The sequence below is a fragment of the Bombus flavifrons genome, chromosome 10, assembly GCF_040668555.2.
Source record: "Bombus flavifrons isolate JBK064 chromosome 10, iyBomFlav1_principal, whole genome shotgun sequence".
NCBI lineage: Eukaryota > Metazoa > Arthropoda > Insecta > Hymenoptera > Apidae > Bombus > Bombus flavifrons.
This window is the reverse complement of record NC_138451.1, coordinates 10859867-10880606: the sequence shown is the minus strand read 5'-3', so window position 1 is coordinate 10880606 and position 20740 is coordinate 10859867. Positions and strand designations below refer to the sequence as shown.

Sequence of the window (20740 nt, the reverse complement as noted above, 5' to 3'; positions counted from 1 at the left end):
TTTTAAAAACATTACTAAATACAATCTACATAAAACGTATATGTAATATCGTTTACATTCGCGTCATTTATTGATGTTCCACATGTAGTAAGATACATAACAAGTTTACTCCTGTACATTGCAAAATGCAATTGCCTGACACCATAAATTTTGCAACACAAACATATCAAAACACGTATGCAACTTTGAGGGATATATGCATCGGACACCAAGTTCTACAGTTGTCCATCGATTTCGGTACACATCACTTCGAGCTAAGAAGCAGCTTAATGTTAAACGCGCAACGACTCACCAATGATCAAGAGTGACTTCCGCGATCATCATGCATCCTCCTATCTTTACATGGTTCTTGCTTCTTACGCTCATTGCAACATCATACTCGAAAAGCATCAACATTAACAGCGAAGACATCGAGACTCTTACCACTGACAGGTAACTTTGCTTTTTCTATTCGACAAATCACGTAAATTTACCGGTCATAAGTATTTGATTACGTTGAGCAATTTGGTCAGATGGCTTATTTTTCTGTTATATTTGAAATAAAAGAATTTCTTTGTATTGTCAATATTCTTTACTTCATGAAACAACTGGGATCAAATTGTCACAACCGTTAAATGAAATACTAAGTTTATCGTGCAACAGGTGCTTAGAGGATCTTGAATATTCCAAAATCAACTGTTCATTGATAGTTGAAAAAAATGGGAATAAAGCCGAAGCTGAACGTGAACAACACGAACCGAATGAACAACCTAGTACCAGCTGTAGTACATGGTTGCCAAAGTTAAATTAGATAAGAAGGTTTTATTTTTGAGAATTGCATTCTATGTATGTGCAGTAACACGTTCAAATATTTATAGACGATAGTGTATGCAAAGTGAGTCCTCGCGGAAACATATTTCAAATCTTATTCTTTAAGAATGCGGCAGTCTGTTGTAGTAGTACCACATTTATTCCCTGGTGAATGCGACTATCATATTTACGAAAGATAATTCAACAAATTTTCTCTAGAATATATTTCAGCACCCCATACTGCAGGATTTGCTACTCCCTCATAAATTCTCTTTATCCTGTACCATTTATCTAGCTTCCCACCGAGTACATCGGAACATTCTTTCGATTTTTCAAACGACCTTCCTTCTTGGACGAATTCCGGATTAGGAACCAGTCTGCTGGGTTGCAAGCGCAAAAGTATGTTAGTCGCCCAAGAGCAACGCTGGCGCAACTGTTAGCGTCAGCGTCGCTTAAATTACACACCGTCGACTTGCTTGCCAAGATGATAAAATTTCGAATTCGAAAGAAAGCACCGAATCAACATAATTTATACTCATACATATATGTGTGTGTGTGTGTTTGTGTATAAATCGCGGAATAAGTCGGAAAATCTCGTAGCATTTTCAATGAGTCTTGCAAGTATATTTATTCATCGACCCTTTTAGCTACGATGAATTTTCTTATGGGACCCTGAAGTATTTTAATGAAATTCGAATCACAACTTGTGATTTATAACTGTCAAGCTCAACGTAATCAAAGATTAGCAAAATCGTGATATATGCTATTTTAAAATGAAATTATAGCGATATTTATATACATCTGAGATTCTCCAGGATCCCACGACAACAATTAGGGTAAAATATCGAGTTGTTCGAAAAGTTCGTAGTACTTTCAAAATCGGAAACATTCGATAAGACACTGTTACATCTTGTGCATCGTGGAAGAATAAATTAAAAGTATCGGATCTTATTGTCATCGTTTATGTATACTATTATTCTTTGTTATTTAGCATTTAATGACAAGAAACAGAATACTTTAGAAACCTACAAAAGCTGTTTGAAAGAAGTAAAACTCGCCAGTTAAAAGAAATAGCGCATAGATTAATTAATAAAATTCTAATTCTATAAGAAAACTTTTCGAACAATCCAATATTTTTATAGGATATATTTCTGGTCACTCACTTACCAAGAGGTAACTCGAACGGTCCCTGTCACGGCCTTGACTTCTCATATTCCACCGGAAATACCGGACATCTCAGGAGATCGCGTTTGATTAAATAATACTCACTATTTCACTTTATAAAATTATACGCGTATAGAATCGTACCGATTTTACGCACGCTATCGCGATCTCGGTCAAAGCTAGACTAATTCAAGGGCGCTCGAAACCCTCGTTCTATTCTCAAGACGATTTTGTGTTTACGACCTTCTAATAACATCGTCTCGCTGCGTATATTTTCCAAACGTTGTTCCTCTCTCCGAGAAGTACCGAGGCTTCACGACGAAAACAAAAGCTCCTGAAATTATAATACAATACGATCAGCTCGTCGAAACTTAAACATTTAAAGTAAACGCTGTAGAAAGAAATTTACGATTATTTTACTTACGATGTTTGTTACGATTAAGAAATATATATTAATTTTTAACAGCTATACATTAATGCATTAACGTGTATCTACATTTTATAATATTTTAATTAAATGATTGCTCGAGAGAGACATTACGAAAAAATTCATTCTTCCTGTATTGTAGTATAGTATATATAATCATATTATTAGACTGTATAATAAGATCATTTTCAGATCATATAATTTTATATAAGACCTTTTTGTGTCATTTTGTCCTATTATCTTCTGCAAGTGAAATATCAAACTATAACTATTACATCAAAGATTTTCGCCACTTATTAAAAAATTCCGATATGTGTATTATTCGTAAGTGTTTTATAAATTATTTAATAAATCAACAAATTTAATTTTATTTCAATATGTTTCGATATTAATAGTGCCATAGATATACATATATACACATGTGTTTAATATAAACGATCGAACTTTTTTTCCAGAACTAGTACTACAATCTCAGGTCCTTCGCCAATTCAAGATGAAGCTGACTCCAAAGATGGTAATAAAAGAAGTTTGCTAATTCTGGTGCCAACAACCAAGGGAAAGGAAAACACAGAGTGCCAAAACGAAAAAACGAGACGATGTAAGACACCGTCCTGCAGGGAAAAGGTTTCCGCGCGAGTACCCAAGGAATACGCGTTGAAATCGAAGAATACAGAAAACTCTCCAAACAATGAAGGAGATCGTGAATATTTTGTTGGTCTAAAGCCAAACTTGCAACTGCTTTCTTCAAAGAGACCTCTGACAAGACCTAGACTACGCCCAATCACAATAAAAGAAGCAAAGAATCTAACTTTTCGTGACGAAAGTTTAATAGACTCGCTTCGAAGAGAGTTCGCACTCGGAGCTCCTACTGTGGGTGCTGCTCAAGAAAATACGACGTCAAAGACGAGTGTATACGACGATGGTAAATTCATTTGCTACTGCAGAGAAAAAGATAATTCTTCTTCTGAAAAAGGCACGTCAGATGTTGCTCCAAAGCCACGAAGAACGAAGAAACCTACAATAACAAGGAAACCTAACAATGAAAATCCACTTATAGGCAGCGTGCAACGCTTAAAACCAGCTCACGCAAATGTTCCACATCGATCACCTTTATCCAAAAAATTGCCTGCGGCGTACCCTATCGTTTCTCGATATTCGCCTATTGGCTATATACCCAACAATGTGAATCCAATTTCTCCCCAGAAGGGACACGGAACAATACCGTACATTCCATACGTTTATCACCCAAATCCTCGACCTTCCATGACCGGGATCCCAAGTCAAGAAAGAACGCCAAATATTAATATTCCATTGAAAACATTTGGTAGTAGACCCAATTCGATTGTTGAGCAACGAACACCGATTGGTCAACACGATTCAAATAAATATCAACCAACTGTTGGGCAAACTCAGCGTCCTCCAAATATGGTTGGCAATAGTCTGTCTCAAAATACAAATCCTGCAACATCTTCGAAAACATTTGCAGAAGAGGATACTTCGGGTAGTAACGAAGAAGATTCCAATGATCCTAATTCGCAATCCGTGCAACCAGAATCGAAAAATCACTTAACATCGATGGGAACGATCGAATCTTCCAAAAAAGATCCTAATCTACAGGCTGCTAATCCTAACACGATTGATGCAATACCTACGGGCTTTGGAGACGAATTCGCGGATGAATACGAAACGACGGACAACGGAGCCCTAGATTACTCGAATATCAAGGAAGTTACGTCGGCGTACTTCACGTCGAAAGCCTATGACAACGAAACTGGGGACGACGGATCCAGCGACTACGATGATCTTATAATCAACACGGAAACTACTGTGAATCCAAATTCAGGAGAGAATCGTTATTATGACGTCAATTTGCAGAGTAAACATAATGATCCGACAGAAAATTGCAGAAAATCTGCAAGTGCTGGGATGAACTTGCATAAGAAAGATCTAAATAACGCGGAGGATTCTGATCGAGGAAATGATGAGGGAAATGTTGTGGGAAAAGATAATCCTCTTTGGAATCAAGATGAATCTGCAAACGATGATTCGAACGAGAATTTAGAATCCAATGTGGAGAATACAGAAGAAGAGACAAGAGACCCAAATGAAGCAAATAACGAAAGAAATCTTATGTCGGGAAAAAGTGATCCGTATCATAATGAAGAACCCCGTATCAATAGCAAGGAGGCTGTGAGTTCAAATTCGCAAGAAGATTATGATTCTAATGTCAATTTGCAGAGTAGACATAATGATCGTACGGAAAATTCGGGAGAATCTGAAGAAGATGGACTGAACTTGGACACGAAATATTTAAATGACGCGAACGATCCTGATCAGGGAAATACTGAAGAGAATGTTGAATTGGGGAGAAATAATCCTAATTGGAACGAAGAAGAATATGCAGGCGATGATCCAAACCAGAATTTAGAACCTACTTTGGAGAGTACAGAAGAAACTGAAGAGGATTCCGAGCCCAAAGAACCTTCTCTTACAGAGGAAACAAAGATATTGAATTTTGGAGATTCGAAAAACTCAAATGAAGCCGATACGTCGGCAAGGATCGATGATAAAGACGATCCATCGAAGCAGAAATTTTCCGCGGAAGATTCTGTGAGTGAATTGCTGGAAACGAACAATAATGCTGGCTCGTTAAGTAACGATTACGAAATGGAAAATGTCGAACCTAATAAGTCTGAAGAAAGAGGCGAAGGAAGAAATCCAGACGAAGGTTTTATAAATACGGATAATAAAAAGGTAGGAACGGAACGAGTGACGATCCAGAACAGCAAAAATGAGGACGATCCTTCACTGCAGTCGACCTTGGAATCAAGCAGAAACAACGATGATACTATAGGAATAAATGATCCATCGAAACAGCTGCCTTTCTGTGACAACACGTTGCTCCAGAAATCGATAAAAACGGTAATTAATAGCTTTGCCACCGGTGACTCGTCTGAAATGGATGACAACGAGAATGAAGAAACGGTGGGTTCCGCGAAGGGCGAAGATCTACTGCCGGAAATTGTACAAGTTCCGAACTTGAAAAGCATTTTGTCCATGCCGTCGATAGAGAACACTGTTCTGGATAAAATAAAGAATCTTCTGTCGAAAGTAACTGGGACGGATAGAAAGATCTTTGACAGTGACTGGGCCACCAACGTGATCAAAAATAATTTACGACACACGTTATCTGCTGCGCCTAGTTCCAAAACAGAACTTCCACCGATGACTGTCGAGGAACATCAATTCAAAAATGGCAAATGGGTGACGAATTTGGTTACACTGGAACCTTCGAACGAAGAAGATCATGCTCAGACAAATTTACAAAAATTGCAGGCTCGCGTTAAAAACCTTTTGCGTGACCCAGCTGTTGGTTTACAGGCAGCTAAGAATCCTGCTGTTCAGAACATGATCGTACAAAGCATTCGACGTACCTTCAAACCGAAAAATGTAACGGACGATGAAAATTTCGATTCGATTATTCAAAGCACGTTGAACAAGGAAGTAAGCATAATGGAAATGGAAAATGAAGACATGCCTGCGACAAAGGATATACCCGAATCTACTACTTTTGATATTTCGAATATCGATATGAATAAGCTTCTGGATATAGCCAAAAGTGAAGTAGATGTAGACGATAAGAAAGAAAGCGAATCCACTTTACAATCGTCTATATATGAAAAAGGTATAGAAAATCAGGAAACACCTTCTTCGATGGAATCTTCGGATAAAGAAATGATAGGAGAAGCAATGAATTTTGGAACAGAGGATGATACCAGTTATCCAATCACTGAGATAGATCAGAGTACAGAAGAATCTTCTCAACAAAATGAAACACCGAATAATGCAGAAGAAACTGAGATAGAGGAATTTGAGACGACAACGTTGGAAGAAATTCCTGAAGTTGCAACATATAATTCGATTTCCACCGAAAATTGGAACGTTGCTGCTACCTTAGGTACTCAAGACAAATCTCTATCTACGGAAACAGAAGATTACACGCCTGTAGAATATGATTCTGCATCAATGAATCCAGCAGAAAATGCTGATGTTATGCATACAGAAGCGGCTGAAAGTACAGAAAGATCGATGGAATTGGAAAATAAGAGTTCGACAACGGCGCTTTATGATGATGATGCTACTTCCGCAAACGATTTTACTTATTATTTGGGGAAAATCACGAAGAAAAATGAGAATAACGCGGACGACGTGCAAAGTCTTCAAAATTCCGAGTTGTTTTACATCGGTGACGGTGTCAAACTACCCTTGGAGATAAGAAAACTGCACGATGGTTCTTACGCTTTATCGATTTCCAGGAAGATCTGCGAACAACTATTAAACAAGGAGTGTCCTTGTTGCGTACCCAAGAAAGGCAACGTTCTTCGAACTGTGAAGCGAAATTTAGAAACGGAAAATGCTGATAAGACAGATGGAAGAATTTTCAAACGCGAATCGATGAAATCAGTTTCACTGAACGAACGAGAAAGATGTGATTCAGCTGACGACAGCTTACAGATTTTCTCGATGCCCGTGGAAACTTTCGCGAGAAGATACAATCTATCTCTGAACTCGGGCAAAATGCAAACTGCGTGGAATTTTGGTGCGGAAAAAAAGATTGATGAGCGATCAAAAAATTATAAAACTAATGCTGATGCCAAAGAAAGCAGGATAAAAAATAATCCACACGATGATGATGCAACAAACTTTGATTTTGAGAGGTATCGATATCAACGTAACACAAATGAGGACGCGGACAAACGAGTAGAAATAGTGACAACAGTATTAAATTGGTTAAAAGACATAGTATTAAATACAAATAATAGAATATAAACATATTTTTATTATTTTAAAATGTATAATGTATGTCGTTATTCTATAAGTTACTTGATTACATTTTAATAGCTTTTATACTTCAGTATGTCATATTTGTTTTCTAATTTTCCTATATAGTGTAAAGAAAAAATAAATAAAATATATGTTTCAAAAAATTTAAGGAAGATTAAACCCTTCTCAATTTTTTGTAAATAAATAATTTCAAAAATTTTGTTGGAGAATAGTAATATCAACATATATTTATCGTGTTAAATACTTTTCTTTTTATCTTTTATATCTTTTAATGTCTGTTTTTTATTACCGTGTAAAGATTGGTGATTCATACAGCAATGACGTAATCCTAACAGTTAGCTAGAATAATTTGTGATTCGACTGGAAGGTAGCTTGGTTATGTTTGGCAGATACGAACTTCTGTCAACATAGCAAAAAAATGGGCTTGTTTGGCAAATCTCAGGAAAAGAATCCGAAAGAAATGGTTAGAAACAAAATGAAAATCTAATATCTATTCAATTATTTACAAGAAATCGTATTTCAGGTTCAAGAATGGACACATAAATTAAGGAAAGAAGGCTATCAAATGGATAGACAGGTTAGAGGTAAGCAGTTACTAGTAGTATTTTATAGAATGTATTCTAACGCAAATAACATTCATGTACAGCAATTCAGCGAGAAGAAGAAAAGGTAAAACGTTCTTTAAAAGAAGCAGCAAAAAAGGGTGACAAGGATGTCTGTAAAATTCTAGCAAAGGAAATAATACGTGCACGTAAAGCTTGCAACAAGCTTCACACGTCAAAGGCACAAATGAATTCTGTTTCGTTGCAAATGAAGAATCAGTTAGCAACGATTAGAGTTGCTGGTTCAGTCCAAAAATCCACAGAAGTAATGCAAGCAATGCAATCATTAGTAAGAGTACCAGAAGTAGCAGCGACAATGAGAGAATTGTCAAAGGAAATGATGAAAGCTGGTATTATTGAAGAAATGTTAGATGAAACTATGGAATCTGTGGAAGATTCTGAAGAAGTAGAAGATGAAGCAGATGAGGAAATTGATAAAGTAGGTCATCTGGATATGTTTAAAGAACATAAACAACATACTAATAAAATACATAACATATATTACAGATTTTATGGGAAGTAACTGCAGGTCAATTAGGTACAGCTCCTGCAGTTGTTACAGAAGCACCAGGATCTGTTGTAGCATCTACTTCTGCAGAAGAAGAAACTGAAAAAGTAGATGATAAGGAACTTGAAGAAATGAAAATGAGACTACAAAGTCTCCGTAGTTAGGTGTAATATATAAATAATTCATTTGCATTGACTTTAAAATCAGCTTGTACTTATTGGACATATACATACATAATGTACAAATACAGTGAAATGAATGCCTACCATATTTTAATAACATTTCTTAACAATATCTAATTAATGCTTTTATATTAAATAGTCAAAAGAAAATAATTATAAGAATGAAAACAAAAATTTTTATTTCATCTACACAGCTTTTATATCCAGCTTTTATAATCTGTGCGTGATTCGTAGGCTGCCACTATATTTCAACTCCACGTGAAAGTCATAAATACAGAGAAGCTGGCTTCTCGATTGTATTATGTTAAAAGATATTCTTAATTTAATTACAATCACTAAAATCTTGTATTAATTTGTGTTATATATACAATGGTTTTTATTGTTATTGATTTGTGCACTTCCTAATTACACCTCTCACATATACTAATACAATAAAAATAATGCAAAAGCATTATATAGATCACTAGTAAATACATGTACACAAAAGGTCATTATATTACTTACACATGCATAATTTTAAAGTTGCTGAGTTCAGACATTTTCAACTTCAGTATTTTGATATTAACTTATACTAAATCACAGAATTGTAGTATTTCATAGCAAACTATGTACCCCAAATTTGATATTTGTGTAGAGCATCCTCTTGGCATATTGTGTAAATGTACAGACTATCAAGAAATAGTAAATACATTCGGATCTTATGGCATTGGTACAGAACACTATTCACTACCTAAAGTGAATGTTGGTAAGTAAAAGTACAAATTCACTCAGTATACAATAAAATTAGATGATATCCTGATTTTAATCATTTATGCTAGAATCAATTGCTTCTGCAAAAGTTTTGTGGATAAAAAACCCTATCAGATTAGGTGGAGATTTCTCTAAACCATTACTTCTTTACCCTCGAGAACAACCAAATATTAATACTTCTAATGTAGATAAAATGTGGATACCTATCATGCCAGATTTAATACCTTTGAAATTTATATTCCATAAACTTTAAACTTCTGAAACTACATTGTATATTTGAAGAAAATATGCAAATTGATTTAAAAAATACATAAATTACTTACTTAAATAACTAAAAAATACTTAAATTGTTTTCATCTTATATTTCAATATCTTGTCAAAAAATTTTATTGCACCATAAATCTTTTTACATATTTTTTTTGCAACATAATATCACTATATATATATACATGTACATATGTACATACATACAAATACAGACACATTCACATAAATTACAAACTGAAATTAGACCTTGTTCCTATTATAAGAATTTAAGATACAACATCAATTACTTTTAATCGTAAAAAATTTGTAAGTTCTTAAAAATCTTTATAACAGTACTATATCTTCGTTATGCAAAAATGTACGTTTCAACAATAATAAAATCAAATGACATAAAAATGATTGAATAATTTGCTACACATATCATTTGTACTCTACAAAACTTTTTGTTACTTTAGACATATTATTATCGTACCTATCACCATCATGTTATAAATATATAATAAAAATAATATATCTTAATTAACTCTCTAAACGGTATATGTCTGATCTCTCTTAGTATATAAGTAGCTGTAATGTGTACAAGAGTTTAGAGTACTTATATTTAATTATATACTCTTAAAAATATTATGATTTATTTATATCTTAGCAAATTTACAGGTGATCAATCACCATATTAACAATCGCAAGTTTCATCTGTGCTCTAGCTCTCCTAGGTAATCTATGCATATGAGGTGCCAATTTGCGCAGAAAATATTTGACTTCACTTTTAATAGGAAAAATTGTTCTTCTCATTGTTCCTGAACCTTTTCTACGTCTCACAGGTTTTTGCTCTTTTGACGATAAGCATTCTACTTCTTCAAAATCTTCATAAAATTGCTCTTCTTTCACATTAGATGCTTCGTCATCTAACACTTCCAATGTATGTGGTAGTACAACTTCCTCATGTACTTCTAATTCTTCAGTTACTACTTTACCTTCTGTTTCCTCTAGAGAGGTTGACAAAAATTCAACTAAATTTTTATCAGTCTCTTGTTTGCTCTGTTTTATAACTGGCAATGTGACTGAAGCTTCACCATTTTTCACCCACACTTGCTGTCTTGTATCAGTTTCATTAGAAGCAATAGGAATATGTGTTATTTTTGGTCTGGTTTGCTTTTTCATTGCTTTCATCTTTTGTTGCTCCTGTTCGGGAAGATCTATTTTAATTAATAAACCAGGGGGAATACTGGACAAACTATGCACTGGAATAGGAGCACCTAAGTTTGATATATCACCAGTAAATGGTAGGATTACTTTCTTTATGTTACCTTGTACATTATTTGAAATATTTGATGTAATATGATTTGCTATTGTTATGGGTTGAAATTGATCTGTGAATTGAATTTTCCAATTGGAAGTAGGAGGAAGTGGTAATTTTCTTATCACACGATTTTCAATATTATTAGGATCAGGCCTTGGAATGTTAATAAGAGTTGGCCTTTTAGATTTCCCACGTTTCTTTGCAAGAGGTGTCGGCTTATTATCTACCTTTGGTTTTTTACTAGATACTAAAGGTCTTGAAAAACCTTGCTTTTTAATTCCTTTAGTTGTATTATTACAATTAGCTTCTTCTAACATATCTTGGTCATCTTCTATCTTTTCTGTTGAATTGTCACAGTCTAATTGTGATATATCCTTTATAGTTGGAACTGCATCACATGGTCCGACTTTATGAAAACTTTGTCCTGTTTGAAAGTGTTTTGAACAAAGTACCAACTTTCTTATTTGATTTGGTGACATTTTTAATAAATCCTCTCTACCCAAAAATTGACACCATCTTAAGCACCTGCCAATTTCATAAGCAGGAAAAGGATGGAACTTGTATCTTTCTATTTTATTTCTTGGATCAGATCTTGATCTACCACAAGCAGCACATGCTTGACTTTCTAAGACAGCAGGTGGTAAAGGCTCTAATTTCTTAGATTTGTCTGAGGAACTATATTTTGATTCAAACACAAATTCCATAATATATTGTTCAGATCCATCCACCTGATCAGGGTTTCTGATATTGGGAACAGCATTGTCTATCAATCTGCTCTTATAACCAGGCATAAATTGAGAACGATCAAAATGTTTTGAACAAATGTAACAAAATAAAATTTCTTTTCTAGTCAATCTATAATATGAATCTACACCAACAAAATCAAGCCATTTTAAACATCGAAATTCCTCGCCAGGAAAATGATGAAATGTTACGCCGTCATAATCTAAATCTGATGGATCTCGACGAGATCGACCACATAATACGCAGGTTATGTTGTACAAACTTTGTTTAGGATCATAAATTGAGGGTACTGCCGTACAATTTAATCTGTCAAGATACTCATTTAAAAAATCCTTCTGTTCGAAGTGTTTAGAACATACCATTCGTTGAAGTAATTGCTTCTTTGTAAGTTTATATAAATCTTCGCGACAGCAAAATTCCAACCACTTTCTGCATCGAGCTTCATCGTTGACGGGAAATCCAAAAAACATATATTCTTCTTCTTTATTGTTTGGATTCATACGCGAACGACCGCATACGACACACGGATGTGGCATCTTTTTAAATTATTCTTCGCCTCTATACATTCGTCAAATAGAGAATTCCATTTTGTCACAGTTTCATGAAAAACGTTAACTCTTTTAAACGTTTTCTCAAACGTCACAGTTAACACATTTTTCAAGAGACTTAAAATTAAATTATTTTTTTACAACCTTTTTGTATATGGTGTAGTTTTATGATATTTAAAGAATAAAATCCAGTAATAAAATGTAATAACACCTTCATTATTTTTCAACCCTAAACGTATCTTAAATTTTTAACATTTATATGAAATGCAGTAATATTCAAAAAGTTCGGAATATTACGATTTTTCGTAAGACACGTCTTCTTTAAAAAAGAATGTTAAAAAGTCGCTTTCTTTCCATGTTATTATACTTGTTGCGCTTTTCTTAAGCTACGAAAGGTTATGCTGCTTGTTAAAGCGTCTTTCACCTAACCTTCCTCAGAATTTAAATAATACAGCTGTAACTTGCCAATACAATAGCTAACCTGTCAAAGTTCTACTGTCAAAACTTTGCTTTACGAATAAAAAATTAGTTAAAATGGCAGAAAATTCGAACAATCCATATGATATTAATGGACAGCACTTTAATCCTGATATGTATTTCCAAAAATTATTAAAAGTAAGTACATTTCCTAATATTTATTATTTTCTATATTTGTTTAACAATACAAAATAATTTTATTTCTGATGCAGGAGTGTACATTAAAACAAATTATGGATCACGAAGCAGAAATCATAAAAAATACTCAAATTTTACATTCTGATATGCAAACTCTAGTATATGAAAATTATAATAAGTTTATATCTGCTACAGATACTATCAGAAAGGTAAATCTGCTCAAATTTTGTATAAATATGATTATTTGTTCAATTTTTAATATTTATTCAATATTCATTATTTAGATGAAAACAGATTTTAAGAAAATGGAAGATAGTATGAATTTACTGGCGAAAAACATGGACAGTATCACTTCTTTTTCAGAACAGATTTCATCAACATTACAGGGTACTAGACAACAGATTGCCAAATTATCTTCAGTTCATACACTGTTAAAAAAGTTGCAATTCCTCTTTAAATTGCCTGGCAATTTAAAAGATAAAATAAATGAAGAGAATTATGCACAGGTCTATGTCACGTTGTATATCATTATATTATATACACTTCCTCTCATTTTACATATATCTAATTGCATCTACATAAAAACATATTTGTAACTTTCAGGCAGTACAAGATTATATTCATGCACAACGTGTATTGAATCAATATGGTAATATGCCTTCCTTTCAAGGAATACAAAAAGATTGTGAGGATATTGTAGAGGAACTCAAGTCAAAGCTGAGAATGCAATTTCATAAAAGAGATGTATCAACTGTATCCTTAGCTGAAAATGTAGATCTTTTGCTACAGCTAAAAGAACCAGCTGATTCTTTGTGTGCCGAATTTTTAACACATGCAGATGGAAGATTAGTTGAACAACTAGATGCTCTAAAAGATATGTATGAAAATGATATCATAGAATTTGTAGATATGACTAGTTCAGGATTTCTAAGTGACTTATGTTTGATCATTGCATCCTACAATGACATGTTTATAAATCAGCCACCGTCAGAAGATAATGAATTTACTGATGATTTTGATGCAAAAGCCATCACACGTTCGAATAACTTTATCATGAAAAATATGAAAAAATATTTTGATTTAATTGGTAAGAGAGTAGAAAGTGTAGCTGATACAGCTATTTTAGTAAAAGCATTAGATAAATTCCATAGAAGACTGCAAGCAATGAATATGTTGTGTAAAGATACAGACTTTGCAAGGTAATAAAACAATAGTCTTTATTATATTTATATAAAGTAAAATCCAGATTAAAACATGTACTTTTTATTTACAGAACAGGTACCAATATTGTTATTAACGTGGGTAGAAAACAATGTCGCAATCATTTAGACAATTTAAAGTCTCATTTAAGTGAAACACTTGTTAAAGTGAGACAGATATTGACAACCAAAGCTTCTCAGGATGGAGATAATAGTTTAGCAGAACTTCAGGCATTACTGATAATGCCTACTATAGAAAAAATTAAAGGAGTTTTGCAGGATTTATTGGTTTGTCTTTTATCCTTAGCATTTTTTAATTTATTTTGATTAACTAAAAATTGTGTAATTTTAGGTATTTTTGCAACCAGATCTGTCCTTTAGTTTAAAAACGCAATTTCTGCAAAATTTCTGTGTGGATGAAGTTAGGGAAGGCCTAGTAGTTGGATTTTTACATCATTTAGTGGTCACTGCAAGTGAATTTTTTACCGGCTCTGATATTCCAAAATTCCCACCCACTCTGTTACTTTTATTGAGCAAAATGTGCATCGAGTACAAAGAAAATAATGTCAAATATTTGGTAGAGTGAATAATTTTAAAGTAATTTTAAAAAACAAATCTATAAGAAATCGTTTTGACATTTTTCAACAATTACAGCTTACTACTACTGATAATTTATTCAACATCGAACAGTACACATCATCTGGAAACGTTATTACAACTGAAGCAGAGATTTGCGACAAATTCCAAGAAGCAGCGCAAAATTTATTGAACCATTACGTTCGCATTCAAGGCATAGCAGTATCGCAAATGTTAAGAAAATCCGTCGAAACGAGAGATTGGTTGCATACGATCGAGCCAAGAACCGTTAGAGCTGTAATGAAGAGGGTCGTAGAAGATGTGACGTTAATCGACATTCAAGTAGCTGCATTATACGACGATTCTGATGGTCAAGTCGACAGAAGTAGCGACAGCAGTAGAAAAACCCATAGGTACAATATAATCGTTTTCTAAACAATTAATGAAGTTTCATTAAATAACTTGCTTTGTTTCTAGCGTGAGTGTGTCGAGACATCACTATAGATCAAGCTGGTCGTCGTACACACCCAATCATATGGATTCGTCATTGGTGACGAATATTCATAAGTTATTTTCGGAACGTATAGAAATATTTTCCTCGGTTCAATTCAATAAAGCCTCGATACTTACGGGGATTATCAAAATAAGTTTAAAGGTAAAATACTTTTAGCAGACACAGTACTGTAATAGAAACAGGTGCTGTCAGCCACTTACAATGATAAAATAGCACAGCCATTATCCACTTTGCATCACGAAGATACCTTATTCTCTCGCGTTGCGTATACTGTATACTACGCAACATATTTTGTACATTCGATACTATCAAGACTCAATATTCTATCCTAAACGAACGATAAGAATTATTCTTTATTTACAGACTTTTCTGGAATGCGTAAGATTACGGACGTTCAGTAAATATGGTCTGCAACAAATCCAAGTTGACACGCATTATCTACAACTGTATCTATGGAGATTTGTTTCAGATGAAAAGTAAGTCTAAGACATTATCGTTTTGTACAAGAATAATCTTACACGAAATATTTTTTCAGTGTTGTCCATTTCCTATTAGACGAGATACTTGGAAGTGCTGTGCACAGATGTCTAGAACCAGTCTTAATGGAACCAAGCGTTGTAGATATTATTTGTGAAAGAGGATGAATAAATTATAGATAGAAGAGGAATGCTGATATTGTTATTTCGACTGGCATACTGTACAGTCTTTTCTAGCATTATGTATATCTTGTATTATTGTTTGTAAAAATGAGTAAATATTATGATACAAATGATTCATAATATCGTGTATATTCTTATATATTTTATCATTAACACTGTACATTCCACGAATAAATTTAACGACGAACCGCAAAAAATGACCTATCTCTTTTATCTAATTATCTCTCTATCCTTTTATTCGTTTCGTATGACCGCCCACGCAGATCGAATACTACAGGGTCTGATCGTGTCAAAGTACTACAATTCAAGTAGCGCGATGTACGACATACTTTTATGTCTTTCCTTCTCTATCGATTCAGCGATACGATCTCTCGTCTCCTTTCCTTTATGTCCCCCCACCTATCCGGCATAAAATAAACTCATTAAAGTCTTAATACTCTGTAAGAAGCAGGGTCAAATGATTCTAATAAGTCTTAATTCTCTGTTACATTCTACACTTTTGAACTTTAAATTTCATCGATCGTTTAATTTTTGTTTATACAAATTTGCCACCAATCACATTCAGATACAAAGAATGAATAGGACAAAAGTTTATAGTATGTGGTTCTATCGTATACCAGTGAAATTTTAATTCTCTATTATATTTTCCACTTTTAAACTTTATAAGTACTATACCGTGGATGCACATAATATGTACAAATATATAAAATATCGGAAATATAATATTTAGTTGACGAAACAAATTCTTATTTAATTTCCCTTCTTTTAGTTAGGTTAAAAATATAAATTTCCATAAACATCCGTAATCTACTGTAAATTTTATCAACCACTTTATCATTTTTATAATATATCAATTTAACATCGATTTAGAGTACTTGAAATTTGTTGTTATTGGAACAACATTTTTCCATCGACGACTGTCGTGTATGACGTATAAATGTGCAAAGAATAAATGGGACAAGAGCTTATAGTATATGGGGTTCTGCCGTACCCCCTTGGCAGTGGCTCGAGTTAATTCGAACTTCCTCTCGTTGGATGAGATTCATTCTCCGAGTATCCGGCGTAGGCCTACGCACAGCATTCTACCCAATTTAATAAACTCTTCTAAATTACTCGGCCGGGGCCATTCCCTCGTTCAATCATGAATTTCCATGGAAATTCAGGGAAAATTCACTAAATTTCACTCAGACGGTTGCCAAATCCAATCTCAAGTCGAAAGTCCGATATAATATTTCAAATTCAAAACTACTCTGTATGTTTGTTACTATTAAATCTTATGTTCCGAATGTTTACGTTGTAATACATTTAATTTAGAATTCTGTTAATAAACTGAAAGATTCGGAAGTTCTATTTTGCTCTAGGTTGAATAAAATATATTTTCTCTTGCGAGAAGCAGTACGGTATCATTTTAGAGTCATATGTGGCACACGTGATTTCAGGAAACACCTGTGCACGTGTGTCTTCTGTACGCTACGAAGTGTATTTTCGATGGCACGCTCATTCCACCTTAAATCGTTATACAGGCATTGATGAGCAACGAAATTGTGTATAATTGTGCTTCTGTATTAAAGAAACTTAGGAAGAATAAACTAAAACAAAGTGCCATAAACCAAAAGTAAGTGTAACAATATTTACGGACATTATTTATACATTTTCAAAGGGAAAATACGTAAACATATGTGATGACTTAAAACTGAATAAGGTGCCATTTTTCCTCAAATTATCGAATAGTAAAGTAACCAAACATACTAGTGATTTCTGAACTGATTTCATTATAGTAGAGATCTCTGATCGTAAATTTGAAGACGCACGAAGAATAGCCACTAAACCATGTTTTATTTAAATCTCACGGGACACGAGGCTGGTCTAATCGATGAACAATGGATCGGCATCGACGAAAGAAAAGACTACGTAACAGGGATTGTATACTAATAAAAGGTGCGTTACACTCTGTGTAAGTTGCTTTAAATCAGTAAAATGGACCCGCATGAGAAAATTGTGCGTGAATCTATCCAGGCAGAGACGACGATTATCACGAAATGACCAAACTATTCCCAAGTGCAAGCTGACGGTTGTACAGGAGCACATTCTGCGGCATAGGGGCACACCGCGTGCACACATTAATCAACAAGCTGTCCTTTTCCTCCATTAAACTCTATACGACCATCGTCATTCTTCGTCAATTTGCACGACTGGACCTACTCACGGTCCTTCGATCAATTAGTAATTGCTCTACTAACGATACGATTTCCAAACCTTGATATTTGTATAGCTATAGATAGTACCAACAATGAAAACAACCGAAAATGTTGGTTACCGATGATTCATACTATGACCAACTATTTGAACTGATAAATCTATTTGAAATTGTCTTCATACATACTTTGCATAAGCGATAATATTTAAAGTAATTTTGTGAGAACGACGCATGTATATACAATTTACACAGCGTTGTCGCATATATGTATTTTAACCTTGCTGCATTTTTGAGCCAACGAATCGTATTTTTGTATTACTAGAATATTTCTTAAAAAAGGAGCTATATATAAAAATAATTACTTCCAATGTGACCGCTTTAAAATAAACTCATACAAAAGAAAACCGCTACTGTCACGCATGATTTCCCGTTTCAATTGTATACTAATAGTTTTCTTAGATCATTAAAAATCCCTTTCTCTAAAGTGAAATTGGAAAATCAAAATTAAAGGTATAAGCAAAGATAAAAATTAAGCGAGGTTAAAAAGTAAAAAGCTCGAGAATCGCAGCAGGGTTGAGTTAAAGAGTTTGAAATAAAAATATGATGATTCTTTCAGGTAAGAGTGGTTAAGAGCGAAGATATTTCGACTTGTGACCGTAACAACGGGCGGGAAAAGAACGCACTCGTTGTCATGTTCGCAAATTAAGCTATCTTCCCGACAGGTGTCTCGAAACGCACGAAGTTGCATCTATATATGTATCGAGATGATCTATTATATGTATGATTCTCTTTATAAAAAGCAGACGAGTTCCTTCAATTTGGAGGTAAACTCGAAAGAAAATTTACACGTAACGAGATAAGACAAATCGTCTGAGTAATGACCATGGAAAATTCGAACTTTAATCCCATTTAGAGCTATATATTTGGGTCTGCATTTCGTCTAACGCAGTCAGCAGGCAATTGTCGAGGATACAAGAGCTAGAGAGAGGCTACCACGTTACCTTAATGTGCTGATCTGTCTGTTAAGTAGTAGTGCCGTAGATGATGATTTAGAAATTCACCTCGGCACGATTACTTTTCACACAGAAATGTCATAATTTCGATGGGTACATACATCGTATAATCGTGATTAAGTTCAATTTATTCGATATTTCAAAAATAATAGCAGTAAATTAATGTGGAATCTACTTACGAATTGTTTAAAAATGTTCTACCATCTTGAATATTTCGTTATGGTAGTCCTGGAAATTTCAAATATATTTCACTCCGCTTGTAATTCACGGTAAGTTTGTAAACGCGTCACAATCGTTAAATGAATTGTTATTACGATATTAAACGACTCATTCTATATATAAAGCCATTTATTCCACTTATAACATTAAAATATATCCGGAAAACGAATAATCGTGGCGCGGGAAATCTCACCACCAAAAATATACTTACTAAACCGGAAGGGAGCCTCTCGACCAATCAACGTCTCGGACGCTTCATCACCCGTGCCCGCGATTCTCAACTGCCACCACGAAAGTCATACCAAAATTTATAAAGAAATGTATACTCGTTTTACTTTATAAATGAATAAAAAATTATAAATTAATTATATTGCAAATTAATTTTTGCGTTCTTTAATGCATTTCTTAAATCCTTAGATTACTTTTATTATATTATTAAACAGGCTTTCCATCGCGTCTCACGACTTACGTAGTTATTCAAAATATAATCATCAAAAAATAAAATCTTATTCCATAAAAGAATAAAAGTTTTTAACATTATTTAATATTATTTTATATCTTAAATAATTCCCTACCCTCGCAGCGACTCTCGTTTTAAAAGTTTATATATATTCTTTTTGTCAAATTTATCATTGAACGTATTTTTTATTCTATATGAAGAGTCTGATTTTACGTTACTACATTTCCGTGATAGATTTCAATTTCCGTTTACCGACAATTCCATATCAAATGATTCATATCTCGGACATATGTGTAATTCGATCAGTAAGCAAAGGTTGAAAAGCACTGTTACAGAGAGGTTGTGTCATCAGCCGCGCGATTCAAATCGTGCGCCAAGGCAAGGCAATAAGGATTTGGTGAGCCGGTGAATGGTTTGATAAAACAAGCGGTGGAAGGCAGGCACAGGGGAGAACGCACATTGCCCGTCGGTTGGCGGACCATTCAGTGACGCGATTCTTCACTGTCCGGCACTGATTTCAATTGGTAAATTGATTTGGAACGATGGCGAGAGAGAAAAAAAAAGAGAAAACGACGGGGTTAGACGGGGAGACACTTCGGATGAGGCCATAACATATAGAAGATGATAAAGAAAGAACCATACACCACCACCGTGACTAGGTGTATCGTCACACAGTGCAGAAAACCATGGCGGTAGCAGTGGCAGTGCCTCTCTTGCGAACCGTTAATAGGTACTGAACGCTGGTTGAATGCTTAATGCACCGTGCTTCTAGGATTAAATTGACCAATCATTTCCCGCGCGGCAAGGAGCGGCCAATTACAGCGCTCGTCCGACTATATTAAGCCAATCAAGAACAGTTTATCGCTCAGTCGTCAGTCTGCAGTTGTGATGCATGTGTCGTGCGCGTGTTTTTTCGCCTCTTCCCAAACAATTCTTAATTCGTGAAACAAACGAATCGCGTGAGAAAAAGATGAACGTTTGTCATGAATTACTAGTTCGCCATTCTTTAACAATCGTTCAGTGATTTAGATCGCGATACTTGCATTTATCCTTTTTGGCGCGGCGGATCTTTGCAAATGTTTGAAATCGCCAAACCAAACGAGGTCGAAGTCTCATTGTCAGTTTGTTCAATCGAATTTGGAATTTTTCGTTATTTATAGTT

At 34.3% G+C, this 20740-nt stretch overlaps 5 protein-coding genes and 1 long non-coding RNA gene across 6 annotated transcripts; 5 read left to right on the top strand and 1 right to left on the bottom strand.

The window, feature by feature from the left end:
* Nucleotides 1-186: 186 nt before the first annotated feature.
* LOC138184058 (probable serine/threonine-protein kinase DDB_G0282963) lies at nt 187-7383 on the top strand. Its single transcript, XM_069121721.1, has 2 exons — nt 187-432; nt 2836-7383. The coding sequence occupies exons 1-2, from the start codon at nt 323-325 to the stop codon at nt 7208-7210; spliced, it is 4485 nt and encodes a 1494-aa protein (XP_068977822.1). The 5' UTR covers nt 187-322; the 3' UTR covers nt 7211-7383.
* A 165-nt stretch (nt 7384-7548) lies between these two features.
* Vps24 (vacuolar protein sorting 24) lies at nt 7549-8902 on the top strand. Its single transcript, XM_069121736.1, has 4 exons — nt 7549-7688; nt 7749-7809; nt 7872-8266; nt 8335-8902. Exons 1-4 carry the CDS (start codon nt 7644-7646, stop codon nt 8497-8499), a joined length of 666 nt encoding a protein of 221 aa, XP_068977837.1. The 5' UTR covers nt 7549-7643; the 3' UTR covers nt 8500-8902.
* A 138-nt stretch (nt 8903-9040) lies between these two features.
* Nucleotides 9041-9703, top strand: LOC138184070 (uncharacterized). The gene is made up of 2 exons (XM_069121739.1): nt 9041-9262; nt 9336-9703. The coding sequence occupies exons 1-2, from the start codon at nt 9124-9126 to the stop codon at nt 9518-9520; spliced, it is 324 nt and encodes a 107-aa protein (XP_068977840.1). The 5' UTR covers nt 9041-9123; the 3' UTR covers nt 9521-9703.
* Nucleotides 9704-9871: 168 nt separating this feature from the next.
* On the bottom strand, nt 9872-12114 carry LOC138184065 (uncharacterized). The gene has a single exon (XM_069121732.1). The coding sequence runs from the start codon at nt 12112-12114 to the stop codon at nt 10186-10188; it is 1929 nt and encodes a 642-aa protein (XP_068977833.1). The 3' UTR covers nt 9872-10185.
* Nucleotides 12115-12619: 505 nt separating this feature from the next.
* On the top strand, nt 12620-15900 carry Vps51 (vacuolar protein sorting 51). Its single transcript, XM_069121729.1, has 10 exons — nt 12620-12741; nt 12816-12950; nt 13026-13247; nt 13345-13940; nt 14015-14228; nt 14293-14517; nt 14595-14929; nt 14994-15171; nt 15394-15506; nt 15566-15900. Exons 1-10 carry the CDS (start codon nt 12661-12663, stop codon nt 15672-15674), a joined length of 2208 nt encoding a protein of 735 aa, XP_068977830.1. The 5' UTR covers nt 12620-12660; the 3' UTR covers nt 15675-15900.
* Nucleotides 15901-17155: 1255 nt separating this feature from the next.
* Nucleotides 17156-17939, top strand: LOC138184282 (uncharacterized). The gene is made up of 3 exons (XR_011174299.1): nt 17156-17304; nt 17468-17627; nt 17706-17939. It is a non-coding gene; the product is annotated as an uncharacterized LOC138184282 (long non-coding RNA).
* The last annotated feature ends 2801 nt before the right edge of the window (nt 17940-20740 follow it).